Source organism: Choloepus didactylus, chromosome 9 (assembly GCF_015220235.1).
Source record: "Choloepus didactylus isolate mChoDid1 chromosome 9, mChoDid1.pri, whole genome shotgun sequence".
Taxonomy (NCBI): Eukaryota; Metazoa; Chordata; class Mammalia; order Pilosa; family Megalonychidae; genus Choloepus; species Choloepus didactylus.
Genome location: NC_051315.1, coordinates 47,933,988 through 47,953,403, shown reverse-complemented (window position 1 = coordinate 47,953,403; position 19,416 = coordinate 47,933,988). Strand labels below are relative to the sequence as shown.

Below are 19,416 nucleotides of genomic sequence, written 5' to 3'. Positions count from 1 at the left end.
GAGAACACAGCATAAAATCTGTAAGTAAAACCTGTGGAACCAGGTCGGGAGACCCCCTCCCCCATAGCCCGAGCTGCGGAGCCGTGTGGTGCCAGAGAGAAGCTCTGTCCCAGCAAGCGAATATAGCTCAGCTGAGCTCCAACTGGGGTTTTAAGTAGCGAGTGTGAACTGCTCACTACAGGTACGCAGCCCCAAAAAACAGACACAGGCTTTGGGTGACGACTGACCTGGGAGAGCCGGAGGGTTGCCTTGGACTGGGTCTGAAGGGGACTATCTGTTTCTTTTTCGGCTCAGTGGAGAAAGCCCCAGTCATTTTCAGTTTCCAGGGCTGTGACTCGGGGAAGGGCGGAGACAGCACAAGCAGAGAGAGACCATTGAAATGCTAATGACCTCCACCTGGGGGCTCTGTCTTCTCTAGGAGGAAAGGGGTGGGGCCCTTTCCATTCAGAACCAGACCCCAGAGCCTGGGGGAACACGGCCACACCTCCTCACACCAGTCAAGAATTATAGGCTAACAGGCGTCACCTGCTGGGCAGAAAAGCACAGTGACCCGAGGCATCAAAGGGTGGAGCAATTTTTTAAGACACACCTGCAGGGAAACCAGATACTGAATATTTCTTCCCTCTGTTCTGGTCTGGGAAAACCTGATTTGGATAAACAAGGAAACCATGCCTAGACAACAGAAAATTACAACCTACACTAAGAAAAACAAAGTTATGGCCCAGTCAAAGGAACAAACGTACACTTCAACTGAGATTCAGGAATTTAAACAACTAATGCTAAATCAATTCAAAAAGTTTAGAGAAGATATTGCAAAAGAGATAGAGGCTGTAAAGGAAGCACTGGACATGTATACGGCAGAAATCAAAAGTTCAAAAAATCTACTGGTAGAATCTATGGAAATGAAAGGCACAACACAAGAGATGAAAGACACAATGGAAACATACAACAGCAGATCTCAAGAGGCAGAAGAAAACACTCAGGAACTGGAGAACAAAACACCTGAAAGCCTACACGCAAAGGAGCAGATGGAGAAAAGAATGAAAAAATATGAGCAACGTCTCCGGGAACTCAAAGATGAAACAAAGTACAATAATGTACGTATCATTGGTGTCCCAGAAGGAGAAGAGAGGGGAAAGGGGGCAGAAGCAATAATAGAGGAAATAATTAATGAAAATTTCCCATCTCTTAAGAAAGACATAAAATTACAGATCCAAGAAGTGCAGCGTACTCCAAACAGAAGAGATATGAGTAGGCCTACGCCAAGACACTTAATAATCAGATTATCAAATGTCAAAGACAAAGAGAGAATCCTGAAAGCAGCAAGAGAAAAGCAATCCATTACATACAAAGGAAGCTTAATAAGACTATGTGCAGATCTCTCAGTAGAAACCATGGAGGCAAGAAGGAAGTGGTGTGATATGTTTAAGATACTGAAAGAGAAAAACCACCAACCAAGAATCCTGTATCCAGCAAAGCTGTCCTTCAAATATGAGGGAGAGCTCAAAATATTTTCTGACAAACAGACAATGAGAGACTTTGTGAACAAGATACCTGCCCTACAGGAAATACTAAAGGGAGCACTACAGGGTGATAGAAGACAGGAGTGTGTGGTTTGGAACACAATTTTGGGACATGGTAGCACAACAATGTAAGTACACTGAACAAAGGTAACTATGAATACGGTTGAGAGAGGAAGATGGGGAGCACGTGAGACACCACAAGAAAGGAGGAAAGATAATGACTGGGACTGTGTAACTTGGTGAAATCTAGAGTATTCAACAATTGTGATAAAATGTATAAATATGTTCTTTTACGAGGGAGAACAAGCAAATGTCAACCTTGCAAGGTGTTAAAAATGGGGAGGCATTGGGGGAGGGATGCAATCAGCATAAACTAGATACTGTAACTAATAGAATCACTGTATTATGCTTCCTTTAATGTAACAAAGGTGATATACTAAGGTAAATGCAGATAAGAGGGGGGGATAGGAGAGGCATGTTAGACACTTGACATTGGTGGTATTGTCTGATTCTTTATGGTGGGCAATGTCCATGATCAACTGTACAAATACTAGAAATCACTTCATGAACCAGAACAAATGTATGACAATACAATTAGAAGTTAATAATAGAGGGGCATATAGGAAAGAACTATATACCTATTATAAACTATATACTACAGTTAGTAGTATTTCAACATTTTTTCATAAACAGTAACAAACGTACTATATCAATACTAGGAGTCAACAATTGAGGGGGGTTGGTTAGGGATAGGGGAGGATTAGAGTTTCCTTTTCTTTTTTTTTCTTTTTTCATCTTTCACTTTATTTCTTGTCTGGAGTAATGAAAAGTTTCTAATAATTGAACAAAAATTAAGTGTGATGGATGCACAGTTGTATGAGGGTACCCAGGGGCAAGTGATTGTACACTTTGGATCTTTGGATAATTGTATGGTATCTGAACAATCTCAATAAAAATGAAAAAAAAACAAACAAACAAAAAAAAAAAAAAAAAAAAAAAAAAAAAAAACCGGAAAAAAAAAAAAAAAAAATGTATCTACAGATATTTTTACAGAGCTAACACTAAAACTACAAATTGATGACACTTTCAAGGCAAAGCAGAACTATCTATTCCTTCAGTATTACTGTCACTACATTTTGACTTTTCTTTTGTAACATCTGGCTGAGCATTGACAATTCCTAGCTTGTAACTAGAAAGATACCTACCTATATGAATTTAAAAACTGATCTGCACAAAAGAAATAAAAAAAAAAACTTTATATACAATAAATTTCTTTTTAAAACTACAAAAAGAACATCTTTCACTTCTGTCATGCCGACAATCTGACATACACATGCCGGAGAAAAGTTCAGATTTAGTCATCTGGACAGATGTGGCTTGTAAATGTTTAATACACTGAATACATTGCCACTGAGTTTTCACACTGACAGAAGTTGTATACTCAAAATATTTCAGACACCAAATACTACAATAGTCGCTGCATGTATAGAAGCTGGTTATAATCATTTATGTTCTACTTGAATTGTAAGTATGTCATAAGCGGATAATATTAAGCACAGTAAAAAAAGCCACAACAGTTCAAGAATCTATGACCTTATATAAAGAAATCCAATACAGAAAATACAATTATAAAGGCAAAGAACAGTTACTGCCATGCAAGATTTTATAAACTAAAAACTGCATAAAAATGCAATTTAAATTGGAAAACTCAAATTTATGTAACACTTAAGACCCAAAGATCAGCAGTAAGTTCTATCAATACAATGCCTAACAAGGATTTAGAAAAGGAAATAAATACATTCTCTTTGCTCATAAAATGGTATAAACCAGATCTTCAAATCCATGGCAACAAGTCATCTGTCTCTAACCTCTATCTCAAGAAATCAGCTCGTTAACAGTTGTTTTTATGAATTTTTTTTGGTCAACTTATAAACAGGATAATTTTCATAAACCTCTTTGCAAATCCACTTCATTGTGACTTCCTCCAAATTAGCATTGGTCAATAATTTCTTAACTATTTTCTTTAACTCTTCATCTGTAGCTTTCTTCAATTTCTTAATTAAAGGTTTATCATCTGAACTATCCTCAGATTCACTTTCTTTTTTGGAACTGTTTTGATTCTTCTTGGTGGTGCTGATATTTACCTTCTTAACATAAGCACTTTTTACAGATTTTTTACTTTTAGAAGTGGCTTTCTGCTGAGGCTTTTCTCTTTTAGATGTCTTACCTGGTAACTCCTCTTCACTTTCTTTTATCTTAATCATCTGAAGACTCTTCTTTGTTTTTGTTTTCATCTTCATCACTGCTAGATTCATCTGACAATTTCAGGACATTTGGCTTGCTTAGCCTTTCTCACCCTTTCAGAACTATTCTGTTCCTTTTTGTTGCCTTTGCTGGAAGTTTTTCGGATTTTGGCTTTGCCGGAGAGCTTTGGATGCGTTAACAAATTCAAGATGGGCGTCACCAGTTCACTATTTAAACCCAGTTTTTCCAAATCAAGAACCTTGAAGATACTCTTTAACATGGCATTTCTAAATTTTTTCAACATTTCTTCCTTCTTTTTGTCTTTGATACTTTCTTACAAAAAGAACCATTTGCAACTGTACAAGGGAAGGGGCAGAAACTTTGAGGAAATGAAAGGATACATATTTTTCCCATTAAGAAGAAAACGAATGAACTTAGAAATCTACACAAACTGCTTTCCAACAGACCAGGCACTGTGTCCTCATTAAAGAATAATGTGGTCAGTTCAGCAGCTTTCCATTTGAAAAAGGAAGTGTCATGTCTACCTTCTGATTTAAGGTAGAAATGAGGCCAGTATAGGGTTAAATGCCATAATTTCAATATTGTATCTCAGGGCATAGGGAGTTGTGAGGAGCGGGAGAGGGATGGAGGTGGGGCGCGGGAGACAGCTGGTTGGTGGAGCAGCCAAAACACACATTTATCATTAAGTTCTGCATCTTTTATGGGCTTGGTTCGTGGCATCCCAAAACAATTACAAAAGCAACATCAGAGATCACTGACCACAGATCACCATAACAGATATGATAAAAATGAAACAGCTTGAAATATACTGAGGATTACCAAAATGTGACACAAAGACATGAGTGAGCACATATTACTGGGAAAATGTTGACAGACTTGCTTGATGCAGGGTTGCCACAAATCTTTAATTTGTAAAAAATACAGTATCTGTGAAGTGCAATAAAATGAGGTATGCTTGTGTAATTGATAGCTGGATAAGTAGGAAATACTCAATATAATTCTTTAGCTGGAAAAAGGGCTTAGTAGTCTTCAATAGCCAATAGAGAAGAAAAAAAAGCTGTTTATTAAGATCACTTCACTCAAGCAGCCTTGAGTTAATGTAACCAAATAAAGCCATTGTTAAAATAACTTGCTGTTGCCCTAATCTCAACAACAACAAAAAATTTATTCTCTGTTCCCAGCACTGCCTGCAGTAGGATATGAGGGATGTAACCATATGGTCTCATACGCAGTACCTTCTTGAAAAATAAGCCTGAATGAGGGGGGTACTTCAAAGATAACAGGAAATTCTGACCAAACAACTTTCTCTCTCCTATTTTTTTTCCCCTTCTACTTTCTTCTGGATTCTGACCATTTCTTTGTTTTGGGTTATAAAAACCCAAACAACTCTTCTCACTCTGATCTGGTCTTGGCAAGTTTTTTTTTCCTCCAGTTCCTTGTTGACGCATCTTCAATAAACTCACCTTCTCACCACAGCAAAGAGACTTGTTTCTCTGTTTGATGCAGGATCAGGTGGGCCTGACTATTTAGAACTGTGTTTTCTGACGGTATCATTATCTGTTTCCTTGACTATCCAACACTAACAATCCAAATGCCAGTTTATCAGATGGTGAGTCAAGTTAGTTCTTCATTTTGGTTATAGCTAACATTCTGGGCCCTTAATAAATGTCAAGAAGCATGCTAAGAATTAACAGCCCTGAAATATGTATCTGAATATGATTAAAAGGAAATGTTAAGATCATATATATGGTAACAAAATACAAAATTTTTTAAGAAGTCCATGGAACTATACTACACAGTGTATATCCTAAGTTAATTTACAGACTTTAATTACTAGTATAGTTATAAAAGTGTGCTATCAAATTGTGGCAGATGTTCCACATCAATGCAAGATGTCTGTAGGATGATATATGTGAATCCTGTATTTTACTCATGAATATTCTACAAACCCACAACCTAATAAAAAATAATTAAAAAACAAACAAACAAACAAAAACAAAGCAGCATGATAAGCACTACACTTCCACCGCCAAGAGAAAAGACTGTTATAGGTGAGATGGCCCATTCAGAGCCTTGGGCTCAAGAGAGCTTAAAAACACAACAAGTAAGAGATGGAAAAAGATGGTGGCATAGAGAGGAGTGGAATTTAGTTAGTCCCCCTAGAACAACTACTAAAACAACAAGGAACAACTAGTAAACAATCTGGAATAACTGCTGGTTGTCAACCGTGACTGTCCACACATCGTGCACCAACCTAAATTGGGAGGAATGCCTGAGTTTGCAGTGTGGAATCTGCAAGCAGAAACTGTGGACTCGAGCCAGTAGTCCCCTTCCCCCAATGGCAGCCTGAACTGCAAAGCCTTGCTGTGACAGAGAGCAGCACTCTCTGAACAAGCGAATATACCTCAGTCCAGCTCCAACTGGGGTTTTAATTAACAAACGTGGACTGTTCAATACAAGCTACAAATCCCCAACAAGCAGACAAAGGCTTTTAGTGATGACTGACCTTAAAGAGCCGGAGGACTTCTCTGTACAGGGATGGAGAGCCCAGAGGAACAGATGCTATCTCTGTGTCTGGAAATGGACAGAGGTGATGGTAGCACGTTGCCAGAATAACAGGGCTGAATGGTGTGTGAAGGTCGTGAAAAGGGTAAGCTCAGAGTCACATATGTCACCAGAAGGGAAGTTGGAGGTTAAAAGATGGGAATGTATAGAACAGTGAATCCTGTGGTAGGCAATGTCCGTGATTAAGTATACAAACATTCAAAATCTCTTTCATGAACTGGAACAAATGTATGACACTACAACTAGAAGTTAATAATAGAGGGGCATAGAGAGAAAAAAATATACCTATTGCAAACTACATACTCCAGTTAGTAGTATTTTAACATTCTTTCATCAAGAGTAACAAATGTACTATACCAATGTATGAGTCAATAATGGAGGAGGGGAGGTTAGGGATATGGGAGGACTTGAGTTTCCTTTTTTTGTCTTTATTTCTTTTCTAAAGTAATGAAAATGTCCTAAAAATTAAAAAAAAAAAAAAAGTAATTGTGATGGATGCACAGCTGTACGATGGTACTGTGGGCAATTGTACACTTTGGATCTTTGGATAATTGTATGGTATGTGAACAATCTCAATTAAAAAAATTTAAAAAAATAGAAAAAAAACAAGTCCCCCTATCCCCAACAAAGGGCCACTGTTCATCATTCATCTCTTGACTACACCACTGGGAGCTGTAGGAAGAAACAGTTTCCCAGCAGTTCCACACTCTCCAGCACGAATGGGTTACCCATCTTTCTCCAACACATTGAACTACTGTACTCTACAACCTATTTACCTGTCACCAAACAATCATTATCTAACATTCAATCTCACATAATTATGTACATTTATTAATGTAACCTAATTTCTGACCTTTCTCAATCTACTAGTCGACTCTACTATGCCCTCTTGAAGTCATGATCCAACATAAGTAAATTCCTCCAATAACCAACCTCTTCTTTTAATGACCCCTTCAACTTCATTCCCGAAACCACAGTGTCCCTGACTGATACTACTTCTGCAGCCATTTTCACAACCCCTTGTACCTCAGGATGAAGAAACGGGAGCAGATTCCCTCCCTGCCTCCACTGCTGTTTCCGAACCCTGAAGTCCCCTTTCATTCATTAATGACTTTTAGCATTTTTCTGTTTTCTTTTCCAACTGATTTCATGGCTCATTCAAACATCCACATAGGTCATTCACTTGGATTCTTACTTTCCCAACATCCTTGCATTTATTATCTTTCCCCACCTCAGCCATCCACTCTGGTTGTGATACCTTTGACCTAGAGATTCTCCACTACCTCTAAATCTATATTTTAAGCATCCTCTCCTCCTGTGTACCTATGATTTCTATCATTCTGGCTATCCTACTCTAGAACTCTTTCCAACGTTAATGAGATCCAGAGACAATGGCCCCCATCACCTCTTCACTATCAACTCCCTTCTTCCTCTCCTGATTTTAAGTTCCACAGTCACCACAGTTTTACCCCCATCATATCTGTGTAGCAAAGATTCCAACCCCACTGAACTCTAATGCAAGTCTGCATTCATGGCCACAGATTTCAGGGACACTAATACTGCCTGAAAATCATACTGTGCTGGTTTGAAGCTGTTATGTACACCGAAAAAGGCCATGTTCTTTTAATCCATTCCTGTGGGTGGGACCTTATGATTAGGTTGTTTCAACTGAGATGTGACAAAATCCGATTCAATGTGCGTCTTAATCCTTTATTGGAGTCCTTTAAGAGAATAAAAGACAGAAAAAGCCCAGAGAGCTCTGAGAAAAACCCCCAGAGTGAGCTTAGAAAGAAAAGCCCTGCAGATGCTAAGAGAGGACCCATGGAAGCCCAGAGAGGAGGTCACTGGAACCAGGAGCTGAAAGCAATGAGACCTGGGAGTGAAGGACCAACAGATGACGGCCATGTGCCTTATCATCTCACAAAGGAACCCCAGATGTCAGTGGCTTTCTTCAGAGAAGGTATCATCCTGTTGATGCCTTAATTGGGACATTTTCATGGCCTTAGAACCATAAATTTGTAAACTAAAAGCTAACCCACTACTGGTATATTGCATTCCAGCAGCTTTAGCAAACCGGAACACCTACCATATCTGCCTTAGTATGTTATTTCTCCACATATCAAAGCTCTGATACCTGCCCCCTAAGCAGCTGAAAACCTTATATGGGAATTCATGCATCTTCTCACCAAAGCTACAAACTGAACGACAAACATATCCACACCAGCCCTCTGCAGATGACATATCCTTTCTATCCAAGACCAACCCCTCAACTTGTTTTCTGGATCCCAACTCCTTTCTCTCCCCTTTTCATCAATTTGGATCTCTTGTTAACATAAAAACATGACCTCAAATCTCCTACCTGAAAACTCAACAAAAAAAATACTTCGTGTAACCCCATAAAATCCACCAATTCCTACCCCTTTTCTCCAATCTCCTTGACAGTAAAGCTTGTTGAGGTCTATGCTTGTTTTGTCTTTCTTCCTTTTCTTTCCTCAATCCAGTTTAATAAAGCTTATAACCCCACCACTGCACTTAGACTGAAACCACCAAGGACATCCAAGCTGTCAAATCCAATAGTCATAGCTCTGTTCTTATCTTACTTGACCTTTTAGCAGTACCTTACAGGGTTGATCAAACCCTCCTTGAAACACATTCTTCTTTTGGCTTGCATAACAGTACATCTTCTTAGTTTTCCTCCTAACTGAGTAGAGGCGGTTCTTCAAATTTCGTCCTCTGTACTCACTAAGTGTTTGGGCGCTCCAGGGCTCTGTTCTGGGTCTCTTTCCTTGACATACTTTTTTCCCTGGGTGACCTTATTTAACCCCAAAGCTTTAAATCTTACTTATGTGCTCATGATTCCCAAAACTGTTACATTGAACCCTATGTCTTGAAGTATCAGGCTTGTCTAGTAACTGCCTCCTTGACATTTTCATATGGCTATTTAATAAGCAGTCAGTTCAAATATAACATGCCAAACAGAACACAATTCCTTGTCCCAAACTTGTTCCATTCCCAGTGTTCCTTATTTCAATAAATGGCACTACCACTGACCTAGTTGCTCAAGCAAGAAATATGAGCTTCCTTAATTGTTCTTTTTCCCTTATTCAACCACTGTATCCTAGCCATCACCATCTCTTACAAGTGCTACTACAACAGATTCCTGATTGATCTCTCAGCTTCCACTCTTGGCCCCCTAAAATCCATTCTCCACAGAGCAGCCAAAATAGAAATCAGTTCATATTAATACCCTGCTCTTCAGATGCTTCCCACCATACTTAAGTTAAAATCTAAGCTGTATACGATAGCCTTGTAAGAGCTGCCCTCTGCCAAACTCTCCAATCTTTCCTTCACTTACTAATTATACTCCAGACACACTGTGCATCATTCAGTTCCCCAAACACAACTAAGTTATTCCAACCGTACTATACTAGCTACAGCTGTAACAGCTGTTCCCTGTTAGAATGCTCTTCTCCCTCATTCTGGAATAGTTAGCTCCTTATCATTCAGCTCTCAATTCAAATGTCATCACCTCAGCAAGGTCTTTCCTAAACACCCAAAGCACCACAAGAGCAGGAGTACTGGCTATCTTGTTTGTCACACTATACCTCATTATCTCTAGAAGTGTGCCTGGTTCATAAGAAGCACTCAATGAAAAAAACGAAACCTACAGCAATCCTATTATTCCTAATTTGATAAAAGTCAACAGGAACACAATAAATCTTTCTCAAGGTTGCAAAACTGGTAAATTGTGAGCACATTTCTTTAATGATATAAAAAGATCCTGCATGATACAAGGGTCAACAATGAACACAGATTATAACTGCATTATATATGTGTGAAGAAGTAAGTAGTTTGTTGGTTAAAAGAAGTTTATGAAGCAAGACTAACATACTTGGTAAAACATTGCTGAGACTTCAAAAATAAATGATACTTTTGATGAAGAGTTAACTCGACAATCAATCAGTTATAATCAAAAAATTGTAACCAAAATGCAGATCTGCATCTCTTGGAAAAATTCTGAAAATAAAACACACAAACAGGTAAATCTTACCCGAGTTAATTTTGGCCTGTAACCATTTTTTCATACATTCTTGATGGACATACTGCAAACTTCCTGTGCACTTGCAAGGTTCTATTAGCAAGTTAGATGATGATGCAGCTGCCATTTGACAAATTCTACATAAGTCACCTTCTTCTTCTTCAGAGTCCTCTAGAAGGAGGCTGGAAAAGAAGGCACATTTTCCAAACAGAGCTATCATAACTCATCCTGAATGGTCATTTCCAGTCACAGAAAATCTGAAACAATACCTCCTTTTTTATTATGTCTACTCATTCTCTCTCAGGATGGAAAAAAGCAAACAACCAAAAAATAGGAAAAACAACAATAATAATAAATAGCAGCAACCACCATAAAAAAATTCCATGAGAATAAAAACCATAGTAAATACTTTAAAGGTAAATGAAATAGGCTATCCCATTATTTATCTTCAAATGATTTAAGAAATTTTGTCCATGGCATCAGTTTAGGTTCCAGATTTTTCATAATCATTTAAAAATATCTGTGAGATTTTAATGTATCTGTGAGATTCTAATTTCTGCAATATCCCAGGCTATTTCAGATCCAAAAGTATAAGAATAATGTACTTATGTTTGTTCCTCATTCTTCAAAAAACTTACGGCAATTTCAATGAATTTAATAGATAATCAATGTCCCCTATTTAATAGGCCAACATGTACTGCTTAATTTAAATGGAGAAAAATAGTTATGTAAGAAGCAAAGTAATTTTTCTTTAAAATCTCTATTGCCTTATCAGTTTACCAAATCCACTGCTCGAATGCTGAACTGTTAGTGAAATACAACTTGTTATATGGGTTCTTCAATGAGCTTAGCAAAAAGACTTTCACATTTTATTCCTCTGTTTACAAAAATGTTAGGTGATTTTCATGTCCTGGCTTTTCAGAGGCATGGCCTCAAGCATAAGTATTTTGGAAGGTTAAAAAATACAGTATTTATGTTAATTGCTTTTAAATTTAACTTTCTTCAACAGTTTTGCTAACTTTTTAATTGGTAAATCAATTTTTTTTATTCTTATTAATTTAATTACAGAATATCTTAAAAACCTCATGTAAAAGACAAAGATATAATAAATACACATATATATACACTCAATAGCAAAATATCAAATATTGCTGCTCCCTGCCCCCACCCCATCAAAAGGAGTTTTATTGTCTGGCCATGTGCAGGCGTGCTGAAGCCTAAGAAAATGGCAACAACCCCAAGACAAGGGAACAGTAGGGCTTATAAAGGATGGTTGGTGGGAAGTTCTTTGTCCAGGGAAGGGGAGGCTGGCAGGTCTAGGTATAGCAGTTTCTCAATGGCTACTTTTGGGAAAGGGGGCAGCTGGCAAGTTTCCATTGATCAGTTTGAAAGCGGGGGCTTGGGGGAGGGGGTTTAAAATTTTAAATGTTCAGGATTCCTAACGGTGGGGGCAGTAGCTTATTGCAGACCTGCAGGGTTCCTAGGGTGGGGTGTAGGGTGAGGTTTTTATCTCAAATTTGCAGAATTCCAATCCCACTGCCTACCTCTTTATTGATTCCAATCCATTTATTTAAGAGACCCTAACATCCTACTGAATATAAATTTTAAGGGAAGAAATTTCATGTATCAACATTATGAGAAGGCACTGTGGAAATACAAGTTCTTTCTCTAGCTTGCTCTTGCTTTATGGGCTTAAGACAAGTATTCAAATTTACCTCTCTTTGATTTTCTGAAGTCTTTCTGGATCTCTTGAAGGTGTGCTTTTAGTTTTCTCACTTTTTCCATCAGATGAATTCCAACCAGAAGGAATAATATCTACAGTGATCATGACATTATCTGTCAAATTACTTCCAAGTGGTGGGGGAACTGCAAATCGGAATAAAGAACCAGGAAGAATCCCAGTTATTCCTGTATTTCTTCCACTGTGAGCCGAATCTGGTGTAGAACCACGTGTAGTGGCACTGCTTGATGCTGCAGACACTTGTGGTCTACTGGTGGCAGCCCCAAGGGAATCATTCTGTGCTTCAAGGTGAACCATTTCATTAGATTCTCTTCTAAATAAATGATGCGCTCTAGATGGTATATCAGAGGTAGGTATCCTTGAAGATTCATCTCTTCCCTCTCGCCGCCTTCTAGAAAACAAAGGTGTGCATCTATTTCTAAGTGAGGAAGATAACCATGGTCCTGTATTTCTACCGTCAGATTCTCGGTTAAAATTTTCTGCATCTGACTCAGAGCTATGATTTTGGCCAAGAGATGACAAACCCCATCTTCTCCTAAGAAATCGAAATCCTTGAGAAGTTTCAGATGTCCTATTATCTGGCACTTCAGAAGTTGATGCTGCATTACTACGAGACTGTGAGGCTGTTAAGACTCTTGGAGAAATATAAGAATTTTCAGAACTCAGTGATCTTGTATTCAAGGAATCCTGACTAGACCTTCGTGAAAAAAAAGTAGATGACATACTAGAAGCTATACGTGACAGCAATCTCCTGGTTGTACGCCTCCCTTCATTGTCAGAAGATTCTTGAAATGATCTTTGAGATGAACCAACCCTTTCTGAACTGCTAATGGTTGGGGTTTCATCTCTATTTGAAATATAGGAAAATCCAGGCTGTATACTGCTTTGGGGAGATTCCAATTCTCTTGGACAAAAGTTTGATCTAAAAGAATTTCTGCTTGAGTCCCTAGAACATGATATAGACTGATGTTCAGAAGGCAACTGGTGGTTAGTGGATGATGTATTCAACTGTAAAGTGCTCAATGAGTTCTCTTTTGGTCTTGCTCCCTGTGAATATGAAGAAGGAACTCTATCTTGAACATCTATTTTTGAAAGGAATGAAAAATAAACAGTTACAAGAAATAATTACAATATTAAATTTATACTTATTATTTATGAATTACTGCCAAAATAAAGCATTGATTTAAACCAAATATTGCTATATTATAACTATACAGCTTAGCTATTGTTATAGAAAAACAGCAATTCTAGTTCTCTTTCTATTCTGACTTAAAATCCAGTACTGCTTGTGTAAGTCAACACTAGAAATTCAAAAGAAAATTTATCAAGCTTGTAAGAGGATTTACAATTATGAAATATAAATCTACCAAACTGATGAAGGTAAAACAGTTGAATTTTTTATATCAGAAATTGATATGGTAAGCTATCTGACCTCATAGGAAATTAAAATGGGCCAAATAATATAATATAAATCTCTTACAATGAATAAAAGCAAAATCCTATGGAGACAATGTTTTAGAGATTTTTCTTACTCTGCAATAGATATAAAAGTTAATTCATGTAAATATGCTAATAACCCTTGCAATTTTATGACACAGACTGCTAAAAATTTCTCCAATCTTTTATCTTTTTTTTTTTTTCATGTTAATAGCAGTGGATCTTATCCTTGGTTACTCATTAGGCACGTATTTGCTTTTTAATCCTGGCCCAAAGCTAGGAATCAGAATAGGTCCATGGCATCTAATTTTTTTTAAAAGTCCACCATGTATAGTTTTAATCTTCAAACTGGATGAGAAACACTACAGTTTTCCTCTGTAAAAATAAAATCCCATTCATATATACAATGTAGAGCTTCATTGCTGCTCTGCTAATACATGGGAGTCTGAGAAAAGGTTAAACAGTTAGTGGCTATATAACTTAGAAGCTACTGATGTTTTCATTTGTCATAAATAAAAGCAAAGGGTTTTTCAATTAGATCATTTAAAATAACCAAAGCTGTAAAAATAAAATCTATTTTCTTTTATCCATATCAATCTCCATGTCAATCTGCTATATGTGTCAACTTCAATTAACACATTTTTTTTTTCAGTTACATGGGATGAATGTTTTATGGTATTTATTTCTGACAAGTTTAAGCCCACGTACACTGATAGAAAATGTGGGTCTTTATGCCAACTGAATGAAAATAAAATCACATTTCATGTCACACTAAAGTAAATCTAAATCATGCCTTAAAATGGTGATTTCAATAGAAGTATTTCAGAATTTAACTATAAGTAGTTACATAAGTTACTAAATACATAAGGCACATTATAAGAGTATTCAGGAATTATTTGGTATACTTTATGACAAATATTTTTAAAAGGAAGAATGCAAGCAAAACATTTTAAAGACTAACAGGACCTGTATACACATGTATACATGTACATGTTTCATTTTTAATTCTTTATATATATTTTTAAAACAAAATAAGATAGAAGACATTAAGCCATTCTGAAATCTTTGTAAGGAGATAAAGTGACTTATCACTTATTCCTTGGCATTATTTCAATTAACATACATAAACAGAAAATGTAACATTAGATACATTATACATAACATAATTTATACATACATGATGAAGTTCTGTAATCACCACTTCGGTGACTATAATCCATAAGATTACTAATGGAGGAATCTGCTCTCCTCTCCAAATCTCTCCTCTCTCTCATTAATGCAGGTTCAAACGATCCAAGTACTACTGACGAAGATCTGGGAACTTGACTATGTCTCCAAGAAGAATCTTAAAATAAATGAATGCATTTTAATTCAGAGAAAGTGTTCAAGGCTTCTGATGACAAAAAATCTTTGGTAATAACGAGGAGGCTACTACTATTTATTATGGGAATACTCATCATAAATATTATGGGAATATTTATTAAGTTAAATAGCTGCAATTGGAATAAAAATTCGGCAAAACATGGAATTATTCACTAATGAACTAATCATTTAGAAAAGTTATTTCCTACTCAAAAATAATCTTCTATACCTAACACTAAAATCTACTCCCAACCATAAAGCCAGTATTTCAGTCAACTAACCATAACACCTAACCATATGATGTAAACATAATGGAAAATGATTACATAAGGAAAATGCAAATCTTGCTAAAGACACAGAATTTCATAAAAAGTCAATAAAGGTGATGCTGGTGAACTGACAATATCAAAATCAAAATGATCCTGACAGAAAATGCTATATTATTGTAGGCTACAATACAATTGCATCAGGAATAGTTTATCCTCCGCCACACTTGCTTCATTTTTTTTTATTTTGAAATAAATTCAAAGTTATAGGAACAGTTGCAAAAACAATACAAACCCCAAAACTCCATACACAGAACTCCAGCATACCCTGACCGCCCTCCCATGATACCCTAATCCACCAACTTTAACATGCTGTCACACCGCTATTTCTTTCCCTCCCTCCCTCCCTCCCTCCCTATCTATCATCCATCATCTATTGCTCTGTATTCTGAACATGAGAGCTAGCTGAACACATCCTTGAACAAACACTGTAACTCACATATACAATTCCCATGAACTTGCTTCATTTTTTATTCAAAGAATTAATATATTGTTGTAACTATAAATTTTTTTTTAGTTATGGTTTCATTTAAAAGTAAATTAAAATCTCCTTGGCAATGTGGAATATGATTCGCAGGGATGAGATTGGCCCTGGCATTGTGTGATTGAGAAAGTCTTCTTGGACCAAAAGGGGGAAGAGAAATGAAACAAAATAAAGTTTCAGTGGCTGAGAGATCTCAAATGGAGTAAAGAGGTCATTCTGGAGGTTATTCTTATGCATTATATAGATATCCCTTCTTAGTTTTTAGTGTATTGGAATAGCTGAAAGGAAATACCTGCAACTGTTGAACTGCATCCCAGAAGCCTGCATTCTTGAAGACGATTGTATAACTATATAGCTTACACTGTGTGGCCGTGTGATTTGTGAAAACTTCGTGGCTCCCACTCCCTTTGTACAGTGTATGGACACATGAATAGAAAAATAAGGACAAAAAATAAATGAATAGGGACGGATGGGGTATGGGATATTTTGGGTGTTCTTTTTTACTTTAACTTTTATTCTTATTCTTTTTTGTGTGTGGTAATGAAAATGTTTGAAAATTGATTGTGGTGATGAATGCACAACTATATAATGGTACTGTGAACAACTAACTGTACACTATGGATGACTGTATGGTATGTGAACATATCTCAATAAAATTGAATTTAAAAAAAAGTAAATTAAAAAGTCTCAAATCTTTTTGCCCCTCACTATTTATCCTGAAATTTTGGTTCTTCATTTCTTTGTAACCAATTGTCTTAATAAGGGAAATGGCTCATTGTATGTAATGCTATACCTTTCACATAGCAAAAGAGAACAAAAATATCTTAGCACTGTGGTGTTTATTTACAAAGTTAGGACAAGATTGCTCCTACCCATCATACTACTCTTAATATCCTTCAAATGGGCAGTGCCTTTCCCATGGTGACCTGCCTATCAAAATAGAAAGCAATCACTTCCACTAATTCAAGTGGTAATGCATATGCATGCCAAACCTTTTATCTCCAACTGTGTTATCACAAACCTTGTCTTCCTTAAACACTATTTCAGTCATTGGCTAGCGTTGGTTAGCATTTCATTTGAAGAGGAATGTCAGTGAAGACAGAACTGTCTGCCGTCTCACCAAAATATTTTTTCAATTTGTGTAATAAACGTGTGTTATGAAGCTTTATGGATAAATCAACTAAATTCTAGAGTGTTTAAGTGTCTTATCCAACACAATAAAACAGCTAGAGGGCTGGAATCGTGACTTCCTAATTCCATGTATAGACTTAATATTAGAATGTCACCAACTATTTTATTAATGAAGAGTTTCCATATTTTTTGATAATATGTCAAATAACACTACCATTTATAAAAGACACTCTTAGGAAGTATTTTTTAACATATATTACATTTAGTTTTCCTAATAACTGAAAAAATTTATCTCCTATAATAACTAGAACGTCTTTTTACAATTTGATTAATATATACATAAGCTTTTCTAGTTAATTAAAATATAATATCCCGTTGTATAGCATTTTTGTACCAAATTCAAAACAAAACCCAAAATAAGAAGTTAATTTTAATTTTAGCACTAACTTAAAGTTTTGAATACTCCACTACATTTCTGACCCACAGTTTTACATGCACTCCAACTTCTAAATTCTAAATCTAAGAACACTAAGCTACCTCTTGGGGAAAAGGCTTTGGTCATATATTTATTATCTTACAGAAACTTAATTGTTACCTGATAATGCATTTAAACCATTTCCAACATTTCTCCCAGCTGAGGTAGATATACGATTTGTACAGGAAAGTTTAGGTCTTTTTGAATCATGATCCCGTTGCTGGTTCTGTGATCTTGAGCGTGCTCCCTGAGTTATCTCAGATTCACCATACCATGTAGATTGAAATGGTGATGCAGATGCTGATGTAGACTGCAAGATTAAAAGAAGCACAAAATGCTTGCATGAAATAGTTAATCTACAGTGCTCTAATAAATTCCCAAGGACCACATGTTTTTTATAAGCACCAAGTTTTCTATGTACATTTTTCCTAATCTTTGTTCCTACCTGCCCCTTTACAATACACTAACATTGTACTTTTCTGGGCTATCAGTATGGTTTAGAATAAGTAATCTATGTAACTGTAAGTAAACAGTTGAAGAGCTAAAACTTTATAATCATTTTGTTTTCCTGGTTAAATATTTCAACCTTCTGAGCAACCTGTTTCCTTTTCTTAAAGGTGGACATAACATTAAGAGAGGGTCTAACATACAAATTGAATGTGAATATCCTGCTACGAACTAAGATTTCTCAAGTAATAAAAAAAAACCTGCCTTCATTCTGATGAACATTCTCAGGAATACAGTCATATAACACTATGAGTGGTCTATTAAAAAAGAAAATTCTAACATCTGGAATTTATCAGTGGAACAAGAAAAACAAGTAAATATTTTTAAACTCCTAGCTTATGGTATTCTATTTTAGCATGTAAATATATGTTCACAATACAAAACCACTCATAACACAAGTCATTCATAATGTTCAAACTATTTTACTTCTCCCTAATTCTTTAATTGGTTAAGCAGTTTACTTAATATATAAAAGCATAGAGAAGTAGGAAAAGAATTTGTCTCTTAAAACAGAAGTTTAAACAACAAGAATATTTCAACCACAATTAGGGAAATTGTGCTTTTATGTTCCAAACATTTTTCTTCATTGCAAAGTTCTTAACTGGACACACACATGCACACACAAATTAAGACAGGCTAAGACAGACTCATTTTGCATATAATCTCTAAATTGCTCAGATACAGTAAGGAACCCTAAAAGAAATTTTTTAGGGAATGAAAGAAAAAAACATTTTCCAACCATGTTAGCATGTAAGTAAAATGTGTTCATTTTATTAAAATATTTAAAAAGGAAACAAAGTTCTTTTAAGACTTGATTCACAAAAGAAAATTAAAAATGGAATGTATCATGGGCCACAAATTCACTATATGTTAATCTAATATTCATAACTGACAGCTCAAATATATACTCCTTCAAAGTCAGAGTACAGAAAACAGACAAGTAAATAATTTTAATATAAATAAACACTGTATTAGGAAGTGTGTTAAAAGATTAAAGAGAGCCTAACTATGTCTGAGGGAGCCAGGAGAGGATTCTGTGGTGATAGTTGGGAGTTCATCAGGGTGGCAAATATACAAGGACACTACAGAAGGTCAATGTGAAAAGATGTATAAAGCATTCCAGCATCTGAATTCTTCTAAGGCATTACTACTTACTTGTTCTTCTATTATGCTTCATTTATGGAAGCATTCTGCATGCATTCAGGGAACTGCATTAGTTCATGGTACCACTGAAGAATAAACCTTGCATATACATGGAAAAGCAGAAGAGACAAGGCTGGAAAAGCAGGAAAGGCTAGATCAGGATGAAATAAATAGCATTTCACCCATCCTTTGCCCAGAGAACATTTTGCTAATTGAATATGGTACTCTTCAGCTTAGGGCAAATTTAGTTTCACAAACATTTTGCCCCTTGTATTCCACAGGGCCCCCAAAAATGAACTGTAGTTAGTACAAGATATGAAATTCATTAGGGTTTTCAGAGGTTAACCATCTTACTGTATCATCATCAGGGTATTAGGATCTCACCCTGCAGGTCAACTGTATCAGGACTTTTGGATTT

At 36.2% G+C, this 19,416-nt stretch overlaps 1 protein-coding gene and 1 pseudogene across 1 annotated transcript in view; both read right to left on the bottom strand.

The window, feature by feature from the left end:
* MARCHF7 (membrane associated ring-CH-type finger 7) overlaps window positions 1-19,416 on the bottom strand; it is a 47,277-nt gene that overhangs the window by 13,108 nt on the left and 14,753 nt on the right. Inside the window, 4 exon segments of the mRNA XM_037848969.1 lie at window positions 10,405-10,574; window positions 12,108-13,215; window positions 14,748-14,915; window positions 17,469-17,658. Of these exon segments, the coding sequence (XP_037704897.1) occupies window positions 10,405-10,574; window positions 12,108-13,215; window positions 14,748-14,915; window positions 17,469-17,658 (1,636 nt within the window).
* Window positions 2,537-7,361, bottom strand: LOC119544476 (annotated as a pseudogene).